Here is a 17,971-nt window from a genome sequence, read left to right as displayed (position 1 = left end):
TAAATTTCTTAAACTTTATATTGAAGTGTTGTGTAACCTCAGTGGGGGGGGGGCAAGGGTAAATCCTTAGTGCCTAAGTTCCTTTGAAACCACCTACCTAGTGTTTTGTGGCAACAAGCCTTCCCTGACAGAAGCTCTACTCTGCAGGGACGGTTTTTGCCTGTTTTGACTTTTGGAAACTGGCTGGGGAAGAGTAGCCCTCAGCTCATCCCTGGAAAGCCAGCCTTTTGGAATTGAGAGCTGGTGGCAGAATCTACCTACACTGTGCTTTAGGGGGAATCCTGAAGCTCAGTGGGAGATTTGGGTTTTCTTAGGAAAACATTTGGTGACTTTTGAACTAAAGAGGAACCGGCCTGGTGGAGGTCAGACTGGGTCTCCTCTACGGAGTGCTAGGAAACCTAAAGCTCAGTATGAACATAGGCTAGCGAGAGATGCTAAACGCAACAAAAAAGGGTTCTTTTCCTATGTACAGAGTAAGAGTAAGAACAAGGACAAGATTGCGTGGAGTGGACAGTGGACTGGACATTGCGTGGACTGGACAGTGAAATTGTAACAGGAGATGAAGAGAGGGCAGAACTCCGCAATTCCTACTTTTCCTCAGTTTTTTCTTGTGAGGGAAGTGGTGCTCAACATGGCATAAACAGAACGTGTGATGAGAGAAGGGATTTGCAGCCTAGAATTGGCATTGGGGTAGTGCACAAACACCTGGTTTCTTTAAATGAAACAAAATCCTCTGGGTCAGATGAATTGCACCCAAGGGTACTCAAAGAACTTACAGATGTAATTTCGGAACCTCTGTCCATTATTTTTGAAAAGTCTTGGCAAACAGGTGAGGGGCCAGATGATTGGAGGTGGGCAAATGTTGTCCCCATCTTCAAGAAGGGGAAAAGGAGGATCCAGGTATCTACCGACCCATCAGCTTGACTTCTATACCAGGAAAAGTGTTCGAACAAATAATCAAACAGTCCGTCCTTGAGCATTTAGAAAGGATGGATCTGATCACTAAGAGCCAGCACGGGTTTCTCAAGAATAAGTCATGTCAGACTAATCTTATCTCCTTTTTTGAGAAAGTTACTACCTTGCTGGATCAGGGGAATGCTGTAGACATAGTTTATCTAGATTTCAGTAAGGCTTTTGATAAGGTTCCACATAGTATTCTAGCTGACAAATTGGGAAAATGTGGGTTAGATCCTATTATTGTTAGATGGATCTGGTTGACAGATCGTACCCAAAGAGTGCTAGTTAATGGTTCCTCATCCACTTGGAGAGGAGTGACTAGTGGAGTGCCTCAGGGATCTGTGCTGGGCCCTGTGTTGTTCAACATCTTTATAAATGATTTGGATGAAGGAATAGAGGGGATGCTTATTAAATTTGAAGATTGGGAGGGGTAGCAAATACGGTAGAAGACAGAGCCAAGATGCAGGATGATCTTGACAGGCTGGAGAAATGGGCTAGAACTAATAAAATGCACTTCAACAAAGACAAATGTAAAGTTCTGCATTTAGGTAGGAAAAATCAAATGCATAATTACAGGATGGGGGAGACTTGTCTTAGCAGTAGTGTGTGAGTCAGCAGTGTGATGCTGTAACTAAAAAGGCAAACGCAGTCTTGGGTTGCATCAACAGAAGTATAGTGTCCAGATCACGCGAAATGATGGTATCGCTTTACTCTGCTCTGGTTAGCTAGAGTACTGTGTTCAGTTTTGGGCACCACAATTTAAGAAAGATGTAGACAAGCTGGAACGTGTCCAAAGAAGGGCAACAAAGATGGTGAGGGGTCTGGAGACCAAGTCCTATGAGGAAAGGTTGAAGGAGCTGGGTATGTTTAGCCTGAAGAGGAGAAGACTGAGAGGGGATATGATAACCATGTTCAAGTACTTGAAGGGCTGTCATATAGAGGAGAGTGCCGAGTTGTTTTCTGATGCTCAAGAAGGTCGGACCAGAACCAACGGGTTGAAATTAAATCAAAAGAGTTTCCGTCTAGACAATAGGAAGAATTTTCTAACAGTTAGAGCGGTTCCTCAGTGGAACAGGCTTCCTTGGGAGGTGGTAAGCTCTCCTTCCCTAAAGGTTTTTAAGAAGAGGTTAGATGGCCATCTGTCAGCAATGCTGATTCTGTGACCTTAGTCAGATGACGAGAGGGAAGGCATCTTGGCCATCTTCTGGTCACTAGGGGTGTGGAGGGGGGAGGTAGTTGTGAATTTCCTGCATTGTGCAGGGGGTTGGACTTGATGGCCCTGGTGGTCCCTTCCAACTCTATGATTCTATTCTATGATTCTAGGACTGACCCTGCTTAGCTTCAGCGATCTGAGAAGATTGGGCTTCAGATCTGGCTCGATCCAAAATAGGACACCAGCCAAATAAGTAAACAAACATTAGTTGCCGACTGGGGAATTATATCAATCTGACTCAAGCTTTAAAAAGCAAAGGAAAACCATCCATCAGAACAGGTATCCCCCATCCCATTATTCTTTGGGGAAGCTATCACATCTGTCAGAGCGGTGTCATCAGTTGGGCAGGCAGGCAAGAGCAGTGCCAGGAAAAGAGGAATCATGTCAAGGGTAAGCTAACCTTCCCCTCTCTTGGAAGCTTTTTATTTAATAGGAAGACATCAGCTTAGCTCATTTTTTTGCGGGGGAGAGAAAAACTCAGCCATAAAATCCTTGTTGTGATTTAAAGCCCTTCATCAACTGAGCATGATTTGAATGATGTCACTTAAGTGATTTAGTGGAACAAATGAATCACGATGCCTATTAATAGAACAAACCCACCTTCTGCACTTTTTTCCTGTGGATATCCATGGCGGTTTGGGCGGCTTTGAGTTCAAGAGAGTGCTTCTTCACAAGATTTGTCAGGCCTTTTGCCAGCTGCTCTTTCAAAAATAGCATTTTCTCCTCATCTGATGTGTGCTGGAGTTTGCAAAGCTCTTCCTTGTGCTGTTCTATAAGAGCTTCAGTTCCTGCACTTGCGCTTCCTCTATGCTACGAGATAAAACCCAGATACGACGGCCATTCAAAACAGTGCTGCGTTGCTATGCAGCAGAAGGCCAAAAGGGTTAACAGAAATGCTATAGCTATCAGACATGTGGGAATAGATTTCCTACTACAGGTAGAGTATCCCTTATCCAGACATCCCATATCCGGACTGATCCAAAAACCAGACCCTTCGAGCCAGCATGCAGGCAGATATGTGCTGCCTGCTTTCAATTTTTCCTCTTACCTAAAAAAATAAAACACAGTGTACATTGCATTGTAGGTGGAGACTGAAAGCCTGCCATTGTTAGTTTATTTGTTGTTTGTTGTTGCTCTTGTTTAACAGCTGATACAGGTATTGTGGTAAGATAGTTACACCTTTGCTTTCTAATGGTCCTATGTACACAAAATTATTTAAAATATTGTTGAAAATTGCAATCAGGCTATGTATATAAACGATATATGATATGCCAATAAAGGGATTGAAAAAAATAAAGTGCATACAAAACATAAATGAATTTGGGTCCCATCCTTAACATAACTCATTATGTATATGCAAAAATTCCAAAATATTCCAATATATGGAAAGATCCAAAATACTTCTGGTCCTAAGCAGTCAAGATAAGGGATGCTCAAGCTGTATCACTTACTTACAGAAGGGGTCTGCAACCAATGGCTCCAGAGCCAAAAGTGACTCAGTACGGAAAGCAGAGGGGGCTCTTTAAAAAAGAAAGAGCAAAACTTTAAGTTAAGGTTTGTTGGATTTAGTCAGATGGGCAACTTTAAACTTGTCTCTATGAGGCAAGGTAAATAACACTCAAAATGAGTATTATACCTAGGATTATTTATATTTTCTATATACCTTGCAGATATATTCATAAAATTAATACTTTGTTTCAGAAATTTATGTGGGATTCCTCACCACCTCGGATTTCTTTAAAGAGGATGCAACTTCCATTCATTGAAGGAGGATTTGGTTTCCCTGAACTTAGTTTATATCACCAGGCATACTGGTTAACTTGTACTAATTATGGGGATCACTCCTTGCAGTTGGACTATCCATCGTGGGTTCTCTTGGAGGCTTCTTGTCGGGTGCGCCACTCTAAGTGGAACGCATCAGGGTCTACTTATGCTAGAGTGGGTCCTATTCCCCTTGTGAGTTCTGCAACGAGAGTGTATACTGGCACAACAATATCAATTTGATCCATTTTCACGTGCTAAATTAACATTATGGGCCAATCCAGATCTAAAAACTGGGAAGAAATCTTTTTTATGGAAGGCTTGGACCGATATGGGGATTTTTTACACTGGACCAGTTGATCAGTTATGCTGATGAGTAATTGCCATTTTCTGAACTGACGTCTAGATATGAGTTGCCACTTTATGTAGAATGGCAATACTTAGTTGCAACATCTGTTGGTATCTAAATATGGCCCTGCAGCATCAGCGTCAGGTTGAGAAATACCTGGAGATTTTGGGGGTGTAGCCTGAAGAGGGCGGGGTTTGGGGAGGGGAGGGTCTTCAATGGGGTATAATGCCATAGAGTCTACCTTCCAAAGAGGCCCTTTTCTCCAGGCGAACTGATCGCTGTCACCTGGGGATCAGTTGTAATAGTGGGAAATCTCCAGCTACCACCTGGAGGTTGGCAACCCAAAGTGTGTCAGAGTCCCCTCTAATTGTATCAAGGCAGAAAACAAAACCTACAATATTTATTCATAAATATTTGATGTTGATTAATTAATATGATACGCAAAGTCTCAGGAATGAATGGAAAGGAGCTAGATCGCCCTATTTTGCCAAAGCAATGTGATATGGCCTTAAAGCTTTTACCTGCTCTCTCCATAGATCTTGAGACTTATTCAACAAAAAATTATGTCCAAGATATACTAGTCACCACAGCAACTCTTTAGCAAAGGAATGAGTAAAGTGTCTAATTGTTGGCACTGTAACTAACCGGACTTTAAACATATGCTTTGGGTGTGTCTAGTCATTTGGTTTTTCTGGGAAGAAGTTATGACTCATATCTACTTTGTGTTAGAACGTTAATTGATTATTGAGTATGTTTATGTACTTTTAAACTATTTGCCTGTCTTGTGAAGGCTAACCAATGATAAATGAAAATGGACCCTCTATGCCCTTACTACAGCCTGAAAGACTTATATTGCAACACTGGGGACTCTGGTAACTCAACGGTTTGAGGACATTAGAACTATCAATATTTGAATGCATGGCATATAGACGGCAATTATGCATGGACTTATTTTTGGATATTTGGAAACCATTTATAAAAACTTATCTAGATCCACCCCCACTGTTGTTATAGTTTTGTTTTTACTTTATATATCCTTTTAAAAAGTTTTCTTAGGCAAGTAGGGGATGTGAAAGACCTCTGCCTGAGACCCTGGAGAGCCACTGCTGGTCTGAGTAGACAATACTGACTTTGATAGACCAAGAGTCTGGTTAGGTATAAGGCAGCTTCATGTGTTCATGAGTTATTTGTTTTTTTCCCTGGGTTTTTTTTGGAAGGAAATAAAAAAAGGAAATTAAAAAAAAGTTAACGTTTAACTGTGGGAACACACATGGAACCATTGGTCCATCAAGGTCAGTATTGTCTACCCAGATGGCAGCAGCTCTCCAAGGTCTCAGGATCTTTCACATCACCTGCTACATTATCCTTTCCAATGGAGATGGCAGGGATTGAACCCGGGACCTTGTAAATGCCAAGCAGATGCTCTACCACTGAGCCATGGCCCCTCCTCGAAAGTGGGATGGTAGAATAGCCAGTCTGTGAATGGAATGGCAGGCACCACTAACGCAGCTAGGCAGAAGGAAATATTTCAGCCAATTCAGCTCTTGTGTGGTGACATGAGTGGCTGGTCAAATGGAGTTTCACCTGGCCCTAAAAAGTCTCAGACCCTGGACTCTGAGAGACTTGCCTCTTGAGTAAAGACTACCTGTTTCCCAGCTCACCAGCTCATTCATTTATCCTCCTGTTGCCAAAAGGCCCATGACAAGTGGCCTTCTGTTCATCCAGTGTGGACATGGTAGTGGTCATTGCACAGACTGGAAGTTTTGGTGAGGAGGAGCCTTTATACATGCAGCCCTCCCTCTGCATTCTATCTTAAGAACATAAGAAAAGCTCTGCTGGATCAGACCAAGGGCCATCAGGTCCAGCAGTCTGTTCACACAGTGGCCAACCAGGTGCCTCTGGGAAGCCCACAAACGAGACTGCAGCACCATCCTGACTGTGTTCCAAAGCACCTAATATAATAGGCATATAATACCTTCAAGAGAGTGGTGGTGAAAAGTAATGTCAAGTCGCAGCCAACTAATGGCAACTCTGTAGGGTTTTCAAGGCAAGAGACTAACAAAGGTGGTTTGCCATTGCCTGCCTCTGCGTAGCTACCCTGGACTTCCTTGGTGGTCTCCCATACAAATATTAAACAGTCCAACCCACCTTAATGTCTGAAATCGGATGAGATCCGGATAGTCTGGGCCATCCAGGTGAGGGCCTTGAGGAGAGTACCATGTATTATTTCCTAAACATCTGAACTGGCACTAGATTGACAACAGACCACACAACATTCCAGAGGGTTGCACCATTCCAGAAGGGCAGCACAATGCTGGCTTCAAAGATGACCACGGTTGTGTGGATGCTACTCTTCTACGTCTGTCTGATTAACTATACAACATCCACCAACATGGCTGAGAGACTGCCTTGTTATGCACACTCTTATGGAAAGGCTACTGTCAGCACAGTGCACTATCGTGCAAGATGACCTAGTCATGAGGAAGGAAGTTGCCTGTGTGTCCAAGAGCAGCCATGGGACCATCAACATCTGAGATAAACCTCTTTTTGTGGCACCTCCCTCCCATTGATTAGGCCTTGCCTGCTTAGTCCAATGGAGCAATTACATGGAAACAGGAGGAATGAATTAGGGCCGATTCTCAGGGTACAAAATCACCCACCTGGTCACCAGGGGCTTGTCAATCAGATGCCTTCTAAGAGTTCCATGCTCAGAACTTAATTACCAGGCATGCACGGGCCCAGTTTCGATTGGGACCACAGCGGATGGCCAAAGCCTCCCACGTTTTTTGCGATTTTCCCAACCTGCAATAGCCCCTGGAGATGCTACTTGCCCCAGTGGGACAAATAGCAGCTCCCTGGGTCCGTTGCAGGTCAGGAAAATGGGAAGACTTAAGTCCCTTCTCTCTGCATGCAGAGGTCCTGGTCTGAATGGGTCCCTTGTATGCACAAGAATTAAACCTCCAGCACAGAACTCCCAGACCACATTTCTTGTCTGGGACTCAATGACTCTGCAATATGGGGAACGGCTCTCAGGTGCTTGCAACTAAGTGTTTTGCTCTGTTGGATCATCATGTACAGTTGGGAGAAAAGCGATGCTTACGGACCTGCAAGTCTTTGCCCCGAGGGCTCTGCTTAGAGGACAATGGTTGCTGAAAGTGCAGGATCTGCTTCTTCACGTCGACCACTTCATTCCTGGCTTTGCTTTGGGAATTCAGTGCTGTTTCTGTTGCCTCTGTGAATTTCACAAAATACACATTACACATTACTTTTCCTATTTATTTCATTTATTTATTCTCTTATGTTTATAGCCCACCCTCATTCTTGGAAAGCCAGGCTCAGAGCGGGTCACAACATTTAAAACCATCGAACACTGATTAAAACATAAATTAAAACTACAATCTCAATAAAGATAAAGGTCCCCTGTGCAAGCACTGGGTCATTCCTGACCCATGGGGTGACGTCACATCCCAACGTTTACCAGGCAGACTTTGTTTACAGGGTGGTTTGCCAGTGCCTTCCCCAGTCATCTTCCCTTTATCCCCATCAAGCTGGGTACTCATTTTACCGACCTCAGAAGGATGGAAGGCTGAGTCAACCTTGAGCCAGCTACCTGAAACCAACTTCCGTTGGGATCGAACTCAGGTCGTGAGCAGAGCTTGGACTGCAGTACTGCAGCTTACCACTCTGCGCCGCGGGGCTCCTTCCAACAGTACAACAATCTCAATACAACAATGATAAAACAAGATGGCATTCAACAGTAGTGAATAGCAGCCACCGGAGACCCGGGTCAGGCAGTATAACCCCGCATAAAGAAGGGGGGGAGGATAGGGAGGCCAGCAACGATGTAAGAAAACTCGCAGCTGCCCTCAGTTATAGGCCTGGAGGAACAGCTCTGTTTTGTAGGCCCTGGGGAACTCATTAAGGTCCCGCAGGGCCCTGATGTTACAAGGGAGACTGGTCCACTTGGCTGGGGCCAGGGATGAAAAAGCCCCAGCCCTTGTTGAGGACAGCCGCAGACTTGGGCCGTGGGCCACCAGTAGATGGTTGTGCATCGAGCGTAAAGCTCTCTGGGGGTCATACCAGGAGAGGAAGTCTTGATCTGATCAATAAAACAAATTACTGAACAATGCACACATTTTGCATTTAAACAGCATATTTCAGGCGGTTAAGGTACCAAACAGAAATCATCACAGGATGGGGCTGGATCCTGCAAATCTGTTCTGCCAATGGTGGTGCTTTCCTAGGCGCAAGGAGCTTCTCCTGATGTAAGGGTCTCCAGCAGATCTGCAGGATCCAACCCATGTTTTCAACAGCCCTGCAAGCAGGCCAGTGTCATGTGGCTCCCACATCATACAAGAAGACTGAGAGCACAGCAATTTGCACAAAGCCAACTAGTGAGCTTATGATTAAGAGGAGATTTTGATCTGTTTCTGCAATTTTTACCCCACCCTTCCTCCAAGGGGGTCAGAGTGGTATACATAGTTCTTCCCCCTCGCCCTATTTGTTCTGACAAAATCCCTGCAAAGTGAATTAGGCTGAGAGAGAGGGACTGGCCCTAAATCACCTGGAGAGTTTCATGGCTGAGTTGGAATTTGAACCTGGGTCTCTACATTCCTTTTCTGGCACTCTGTGCTGGTTCTTCAGAGTTGAACTAAGGATTTCCCGGCTCAGCAACACCATGCCTCTCCAACTTTCCAGAACTGCACTCTTTTACCTCTTACCTGTTTTCTGCAGAATTTCATTTTCCTGCGTCAGGAGCCTTTCTTTGGCTATACTCAGCTCCTCCTCCAGCATCTTCATGGTCCTCTTTGACTCCATAGTCGCTTGCTGAGTTTCCTTGAGCTGCAGTTCCAGGTCCTGCAAGCACATGTTATAAACACTTCTGAAATTATTTTCATGGCACTTGCTGTGGGAATATCTCCGATTCTACCTATTTCATCAGTTTCATTTTCAAATGCAGTGACAGTTATGGAAGAATGATCCTCGGTCAGTATCTTCCACTCAGGGTTGCCTGAGGGTGTTGATTCTTACAACCCCCTGCCTCAAGAATGGGTGCTTTTTCTCCTATGCCATTTATGCAGGGCTGCTTCCTCATGGTCACCCCCCTGACTGCTTTGAGGCTTTGCCTTGATTATGCATGCCTTTTCCAACTGTCAGAGGTCACCTCACTCTCCCTGCACGTATTCGCGCATTTTGTCCAAGTTTTCTAGAAGCTGGCTGAAACAGCATCCAGAAAACATCGATAAAACATGCAAAAAAAAAAAACCTCTGGGAAAGGGAGGTGACCTCTCATGATTGGAAAACGTATGCATAATCAAAGCAAAGCCCTGAAGCAGTCGTGGTGGGTGTGTGACCACAAGGGAAACATCCTTGCATAAAAGGCCTTAAAGTTCTTGGCAATCAAGTCACATGACTCAACGTAAGCTGGTCAGATGATACTTTTCAAGCCAACATAGCACCCTGCATGTCTTCTCTCTGCTTCTTCTTCCTGCATGCAGAATGTAGCATTCGAACAAAGTTATCCTGTGCTTACCTGTATGTGGGTTCCCCCTGACCCTGCTGTCTGCTCTGGATTGCAAGTTCTGGGAGATCCCACACACAAATAAAGGTGGCCTAGCCCAGTTTAAACATTATATTCTTTGCATAGTAAGTCCAGTTGAGTGGGAAAGGTGTTTATGAAAACTCAAAACCCACCACTATTGTGATCGCTGGACGACTGAACCCTGAACTCATTGGGTAGGAAGATCCTAACCCCCCCATTGGACAACAACAGTGGAAGCAATTCTTTCATGCCTCCCCTTTACCCCAGCACCTCCAGGGGTGACTGAAAATCCATGCAATATGGACTCCTGCAGTGAGGAGGGAAAGTGGGCAAAATCACCCCTTGCGCCTCTTCGGCCAGTGGTGCAAGATGCTTTGCAGGCATGCAAGACGTGGGGGGGGGGGGAGTTCTCTTTGGCCACTTTTCCTCTTCTCTGGGCCTGCCCCTGCTCTACGGCTTTTGATCCATGCCCCAACCCCAGCACTACCTTTCTGGACTCACGGCTGTATTTTATTTACCTTAGTATATATCTGGAGGTGCACATTAGCTAGCCTTCCATGGATCGGGCGAAAGAGCTCTGTTACCAAGCTGTTCGAATGGGACCATTAGTCTATGCTGTTAATTAGTTGCAGGTATTTGGCAAGATCAATAGTCTTAAAGTTATAGAGTTATATTCTAAAGAAAACAAGATAGGTCGAAGGAGGAGTTCAATCCCTTGGGTGTAAGTGTGTCAAACAGGAAAATAAATCTTGCTTCCTGTTGAAGCAGAATTTTTTCAACATTTTTTCAACATTACAAAAAATGTTTCCTGTTGAAGCAGAATTTTTTCAACATTTTTTCAACATTACAAAAAATTGTAGGTCATTATCAAAGTGTTTATGCTCCCTATAAGGTAGGACTAGTGGGGCTTCCAAAACCCCATTGCGAATTCTGGATCTATGCTCACCAATGCTCACCCTATTGGACATACTGGTGCACACTGATATGTACATAGATGAAACCAGATAAACAGTTTCAGGCCATTTTAAATGTGGCAACTGTGCAATGTGTCAATATGCATTACCAGTAAAAGAATTTAAAAGCCTGAACACAGGTTTCAAGTTTCAGATATGGTCTTTCTCTAACTGTAACATCAGAAATGTGGTTTATATTGTGAGGTGCCCTTGTGATTTGTTATAGGTGGAAGTCACCACCCAGGCAGTAAAATATAGGACTGGTGAGCATAGATCCCTACATTATACCTTCATCATCCCTAGGATGAAAACGTGGACTGTTGCTTTAAATAGATCATAGAATGTTGCTGTAGAACCTTGCATTTATTTTAATGTATTTGTGTCTATAGACACAGGTAGATATTGTATTTTTGATAGTATTACATCACAGTGTAGCTTTGCACATTAAATTTGTAATCTTTATTCTTGTATGAATATGGTAGTTTGGCCATAGTTGCTGAGCATTTTGGATAACTTCCAGATACTAGCTGGAGATCTCCTGCTATTACAACTGATCTCCAGCCAGTAGAGATCAGTTCCCCTGGAGAAAATGGCTGCTTTGACAATTGGACTCTATGGCATTGAAGTCCCTCCCCTCCTCAAACCCCACCCTCCTCAGGCTCCACCCCAAAAATCTCCCGCCGGTGGCAACCCTATCCAAGGACTGGATCCGGCCCCTTGAGAGCTCTTATCTGGCCTGTGAGCCATCTGAGGCAGCCACCCCCCAATCTCAATCTGGGCTGTCAAGGCATGCCCGGCCCAACAAAGTGACATTTATGTCATATCTGGCTCTCATAACAATTGAGTTTGACACCCCTGGTCTACATCCTTCTTAAAAGCCATTACCCACAACTGGATGCAATATTCCAGATGAGGTCACACTAGTACGGAACAGAGCAGAACTATTACTTTTCAAGATTTGAATCCTAGGCCTCTGTTAATGCAGCCTAAAATTGCATTTGCCTTTTTTGCAGCAACATCACACTGTTGGCTTGTGTTCAGCTTGTGATCAACTGCCAAGCCAGGTATCCCCCATCCAGTACCTCTGCACCTGATGCTTGCATTTGCCTCAGTTGAGTTGAATTTGTATCCTGTTTTAGATGCTCAGGCAGAGTGCTTCACACATTTTATCTTGTTAATCCTTAGTTACAACAAACTTGCAAGCTCAGTGAGTTTTGTTTCGAGGCGGGAGAGCCTTATTATGCCTGCAGCAGTCTAGTGGGCGAGATCTGAATCATGGTCTTCCCAGCTGATTCTCTTTGCTACTTTATTACACCAGCTTTACAATTAGCAACAATTAATAATTTACACCAGTCATATGCCTCAGGTCCAAGAAAGCGGGAAACCCACTGATAAACGCTGGTTGTCTTATCTTTGCTCTTTGATGTATATTTCATAACTTTGCCGTAAGAATTAATTAACAAGCAGAGTTATCTGTCACTGGATAGAGCCTGTTTCATCTTTTCATCCTACATGCACTTCTGGGGGAATTAAATCTCACAGGACTGAAAGAAGCCTCTGCTAAATCTACCATAGACAAAACAAAATTTTCACTAGGAATGTGTAAGATCTGACAAACTGCATTCCATATAGCCCTTCCATTCTGGTTGCTCCCAGTTTTGTTAGGGAATTGTTAATTTATTTTCTATAATCTGCATTAGCTCATGAATTGGAATAAATTATTTTGCCAGATAATATGCCAAAAATATATAATGAACTATTAAAGTATATGGTGATAGCGACAAGAGTGGAGTATGCAAGAAAATGGAAAGCAGAGGATTATCCAGAGGAAAATGAATGGACAAATAAAATAGCAGAATATGCAACTATGGCTAAGTTAACATCTCTAGTGAATAATAAATAGATCAACCTCTGATTTTTATGAAAAATGGAAAGTATTTCTTGAATATATAGTTGTTAACTGATAAAAATAATAGAATGTAGGAAATTAAGTAAGAAATGTGCTATCGAATATGCAATTATAATATTCAAAAAAGGTACAACAGAATAGAAGTTATATAGAGTACGTTCCATTATAATGTAAGAATCTGATGAGTAAGTTTGTATATCTGTATGTTTTGTAATATTTGTTCAGAAAATAAAAAAACATTTTAAAAAACAAATTGGAATGAAATAAGAAGCTTACAGTTACTTCAGTCACATTGTGTTAATTTCCACTCTTGGAAATCTGGTCATTGATCTTTCCTTTATTGCCCCAGCAAATGCAGGACTCGGTAACAAAGACACAAGCCACTTTCCACCAGCATTAGCAGGCGCAGAGTGGTTCCCCAGACACCAAACAAGCCACTGATTTTTAACTCATGGTGGATGGATTAAAAAAATAAATCCACACTCATAGGTGGACTATGAAGCAGAAACCATAAACTCGCAAGGTGCCTACCATGAAAGTGTGTGTGTGTAAAGTGCCGTCAAGTCGCAGTCGACTTATGGTGACCCCTTTTTGGGGTTTTCATGGCAAGAGACTAACAGAGGTGGTTTGCCAGTGCCTTCCTCTGCACAGCAACCCTGGTATTCCTTGGTGGTCTCCCATCTAAATACTAACCAGGGCTGACCCTGCTTAGTGTGAGGTACTGCCCTGTCTCTCTTTCTTGTCATCTCCGTCCCCTGCCACTTCTGAGATCTGACGAGATCAGGCTAGCCTGGGCCATCCAGGTCAGGGCTACCATGAAAGTAACAAGGTTATATTGTGGGGTGGGTGGGGGACAACAACCAGCCTGTTGCAAAAAAAAACACCAAAAACCAAAAAGCAAAGGGGTGAACAGAATCATTAGCCCAAGATGCTACTAGCTTGCATGGCTTTAAAGGGAGATTAGACAGATCCACAGAGGAGATGCCACTAATAGCCAAGTGGAAGCTCTCAGGACCAGATGATGGGGGCCAACAATTGAGGAATAGTAATATTTAGCACTTATGGAATGCTATCAGAGCTCAGAGGGCCAGCGTGGCATAATGGCTAAGAGTGGCAAACTCTAATCTGGATAACCAGGTTCTATTCCCCACTCCTCCACTTGAAGCCAGCTGGGTGACCTTGGGCCAGTCACAGTTCTCTCTGAACTCTCAGCCCACACAGAAGCTGGCAATGGCAAACCCTTTCTGTATGACTCTTGTCTTGAAAACCCTACGGGGTCGCCATAAGGCCACTGTGACTTGACAGCACACCCGCACACACACACACACACACACACACACTTCATGTTCAAGGCACTTCATGTACACATTAGCTTGTCACAGTCCTTAGAACAGCTCCGTAAAACAGACAGGTATTATTACTGCCATAATGCAGGTTGGTAACGGAGACTGAGAAGCTTGTCTAAGTTAACCTAAGGAGTTTGCGGCAGGGGCGAAATCTGAATCGAGGACCTCCAAAATCACTGCTTAGCCAGTATGATACACTAGCATTCCACACACACCCCTCGAGATAGGCCATAACACTCTGTTTGTGAGCTTCTCAGAGGAACTTTACTGGATGCTGGGAAAAGAAAGGTCGGATCAGAAGGATCGTGGTATGAGTCAGCGAGCCAATTCTTTAACCGGAACACCCATGGAGTGGTGACTAAGCCACCTTCTGGACTAAGATGTCCTAACAGTGAGTGTCGTTTGACAATGGACCCAATGACCTGGCAAGGGTGGGTCTCTCCCTCGCTTCAGAAGGGAGAGGGGGGAAGTGCCATGCTTCTCCTCCCACCACAGTGCCTCTGACAAAGTGTTGGTCAGGCTGTGCAATGTCTGGGCTGGTGTGCAGTTTTGGTGGTGAAAAGTGCTGTCAAGATGCAACCGACTCATGGCAACCACACAGGGTTTTCAAGGCAAGAGACGTTCAGAGGTGGTTTGCCATTGCCTGCCTCTGCATAGCAACCCCGGACTTCCTTGGTGGTCTCCTGCCCAAGTACTAAATCCGTTCTTATTCCCAAGAGCAGTGCTTTATTTTCTCTTGTTTAGAAAATAAGAGCCAATTCTTTTCTAGAACATAAAAGAAACTGGAGTGCCTGGAAATGGTCTGAGGCATTAAAACAAACCTGGAGCAAGTCTAGCCAAATGGTCCCTGCGGGCAGCACCGTAGCATATAGCTGTCATCAGGGGTGCTGCAATCCGAATTGGAACCAGTCCTGCAGCCAGTGCCTGAGGGGTCACTGGCTTCAGCTTGATCCTGGCCACCAGCAGCCCTTCAGGGCAGCAGCCCACCGGGAACATTCCCAGTAAGCTCAAGGGCCAGTCCACCTCTGGGTGCACTGAGGACACCGTTAATTTAGAGACTCAACTTGTTCCCTGTCCTGAGTGAGCGTGTCTAGTCCTAATTGCCTTGTTCGAGCCTAGATTTCTGGTTTTCTTTATCATACTGGTGGGTGAAAGAATCTGGGAAGAGTGAGACAAAATGCCGGGAACTGGTTTTATATACTTGGATGCTGCCAGATGACTTGATGAGTCAGGGCACTGAATGCTGCATGATTTAATCACTTGCTCACTTTACAACCATATGGCTGGAAATGTCATGTTCTACCTGCATTGTCTCCTTCAGCTTCTGGGAATGTTTCTTCAGCTCACTGATGTGCTGCCTTTTTGTCTCCAGGTCAGCCTCCAGCTTCCTCATTTGCTGTCGCGACACAGCTTCGCAGACCTCGACGTTCTCCCTCTGCTCCATTTCCCTCTGCTGCCACTCTTGGCACGAATCGGTCCCCGATGGCTGCATGGCCTTCCTCCAGGTTTCTTTGTCTCTTTTGTGAGAGCCTTGGAGCTGGCTGGCTTTCTCAGCGTATTCTTCGGCTAATTTCTGGTTCTCCCGCTTAAGGGTTTCCATCTCCCTGATCAAAGTCTGCATTTCCATGCTGCCCTTTTCATTTAAGTTTCCCTCGATATTCAGTATCTCTCCCTCAAATGGCCCCTGTTCACTTAAGAGACTGTCTGACTCCTGGTTTGAAGTCTGGACTCTGTTTCCAGAGTCCAGTTTCATGTGTAGCATCTCCTTGGGAAGCAAAATGTCCTCCTGAGCACGTTCACTCTCAGTTTGTGGCTCTGTCTTAATTTCCCATTTCCTGAAAATTGTGAACTCTGTCAGGGCTTCTTCTTTCAACTGTCTGCATTGGTCCAAAGCATCTTCGAGGGTCTGGATCCGCTGCCGAAGGTCCTGTTCCTCCTCCACTTTCCTCTTATAGTGAAGGACAGCTTCCTTCATTTCAGCGAGGATGTGTTGAATCTCTTCTTGATGGGCTTCCTTAAGAGCTTGGATGCTGGCCTCATGCTCATCATTTTTCATATTCAGAGCATATATCACCTATACCCACAAGAAAAGCAAAAAATACTGTTAATATAGAGCAGTACATTTATTTATTTCAAAGGTGTAGCCTGCCTTTCCACTTTTGGAAGGCCTTTATTTAAGAAATCAGTAAGTATAAAAATATTTTACACACACAAACACGTATATATAAATAGCAGAACACCAATACAACAAACAGACAAGCACATAGAAGACTACGCAGGTTTTGTTCAGACTATGTTTGGGGAGGCTTTTCTTTCTCAGATGAAGCCCTGTCCCTGGTCCCCGGTCCCCACCTGCCTGTCCTCCAAATAGGGAGGGGGCATAGCAGGCCCTCAGAAGAGGCAGGTTTATATGGGACCAGACAGTCCTTCAGGTATCCCAGTTTCACAGTATGAGGCAAAACAGACAACTTTTTAACCAAGTGTCAGTTTTCCATGAAGAACGTGTAACTGCCTTATAAGTAGGGTTGCCAGCTCCCCGTTGGAAAATACCTGGAGATTTTGGGGGTGGGCTCCGGATCGGTGAACATCGCGCCAGAATCAGGGCCAACGTAAAGGACACGCCAGTTGTCAGCCATTTCACCAGCCACGGCCATTCAGACCACGATGTGAGGTTTTTCGTTCTATGGCAACACCATCCTAAGCCGTTTCAAGCCCAGGACGTGAGAAAAAATTGTCAAGAAAGGAGGTTCATATTTCTGTTTAAAACCTTAGCTCCCAGCGGACTCAATACAGATTTTGATCTTTCTTGTTTTCTATAATTGGTCACTGTTGCTTTAACACGATGCACAGTTTGCTGCTAGGACGACACAGCTGTATGTATTTGAATAGTGCTCTGCTTCTCACTTGCATACTGAAAGCCATTGGGGAAAGATGTGGGTAAGCGACATATTTATGTATGCCTCTTTATTCTCAAACCATATCCTTAAATCATAGCTTGTAGATTTTCTGTTATACTGTATTTTTGTCCTATTGTACTCTAGAAATTTGCAACAATTATAACAGCTGAAAGCAATTCGCAGCGGAGGTTACGGCGATGATCCGGTCGGCAAGCTGAAGAAGGTTTCCCAAAACACGTTCTTGCCACCGACCAGCTGTTCTATTCTTCTCTACCTTCGTTTCTCAGTGATTATGTGACGGCACGGATTTTTCAATACGATCTTACCAGTGCCTATTTGTCACAGTTGAAAAAATAGCCCTTAGCGGCTGTATTTCCATTGTTTTGTTTGTTAATTTACCTTTTGCATAAGCCCAGTGCAGCATAATTTGCTTTAAGCCCTGCGAGGCATTTACACGTGTGGTGTAACGCGTATAATATTTGAATGTACTTACTGTCTGCTTTTTTGCTTTTTGGTAAATGAACCTTTATACCGTATATACCCGTGTATAAGCCGACCCGCGTATAAGCCGAGGTGCCTAATTTCTCCCCAAAAATGGGGAAAAATTAGGCACCCGCGTATAAACCGAGGGTCGGCTTATAACTCCTCCCCCCCCCCCCCGCAGGCTTACCTGACCGGCTCCTGGCGGCGAAAAGCGGCGCGGGCCTGGTGGGGGCGGCTTTCCTGCAGCCGCTGGAGGCCGCCCCCAGGCTGCTGAAAGCGGCACGGGCCCGGCAGCCTCCCAGGCAGGCCCCGCTGGCCGCTCCCAGGCGAGCGGGTCGGCGCGGTGGGGGGGGGGCGGCGGCGGGGGGCGGCGGCGGGGGCGGGGGCGGCGGCGAGGCCTGCCTGCTCCCAGGCAGGCCCCGCTGGCCGCTCCCAGGCCGCAGGAAGGTGAGCGGGGAGGCGGCGGGGGCGGCGGCAAGGCCTGCCTGGGAGCAGGCAGGCCCCGCTGGCCGCTCCCAGGTGAGCGGGCCGGCGGGGGGGGGGCGGGGAGGCCTGCCTGCT

The 17,971-nt window shown here is 45.1% G+C and overlaps 1 protein-coding gene across 1 annotated transcript in view; it reads right to left on the bottom strand.

Annotated features, from left to right (window-relative positions):
• Positions 1 to 17,971, bottom strand: part of FAM184B (family with sequence similarity 184 member B) — a 107,778-nt gene that overhangs the window by 53,395 nt on the left and 36,412 nt on the right. Inside the window, exons 2-5 of the mRNA XM_056855109.1 lie at positions 15,334 to 16,104; positions 9,002 to 9,137; positions 7,385 to 7,512; positions 2,771 to 2,980 (exon numbers count right to left, since the gene is read on the bottom strand). Of these exons, the coding sequence (XP_056711087.1) occupies positions 2,771 to 2,980; positions 7,385 to 7,512; positions 9,002 to 9,137; positions 15,334 to 16,104 (1,245 nt within the window). The remainder of the gene's footprint in view (positions 1 to 2,770; positions 2,981 to 7,384; positions 7,513 to 9,001; positions 9,138 to 15,333; positions 16,105 to 17,971) is intronic.

This window comes from Euleptes europaea, chromosome 9 (genome assembly GCF_029931775.1).
Source record: "Euleptes europaea isolate rEulEur1 chromosome 9, rEulEur1.hap1, whole genome shotgun sequence".
Classification (NCBI taxonomy): domain Eukaryota; kingdom Metazoa; phylum Chordata; class Lepidosauria; order Squamata; family Sphaerodactylidae; genus Euleptes; species Euleptes europaea.
This window is presented reverse-complemented; position numbering and strand designations above follow the sequence as displayed.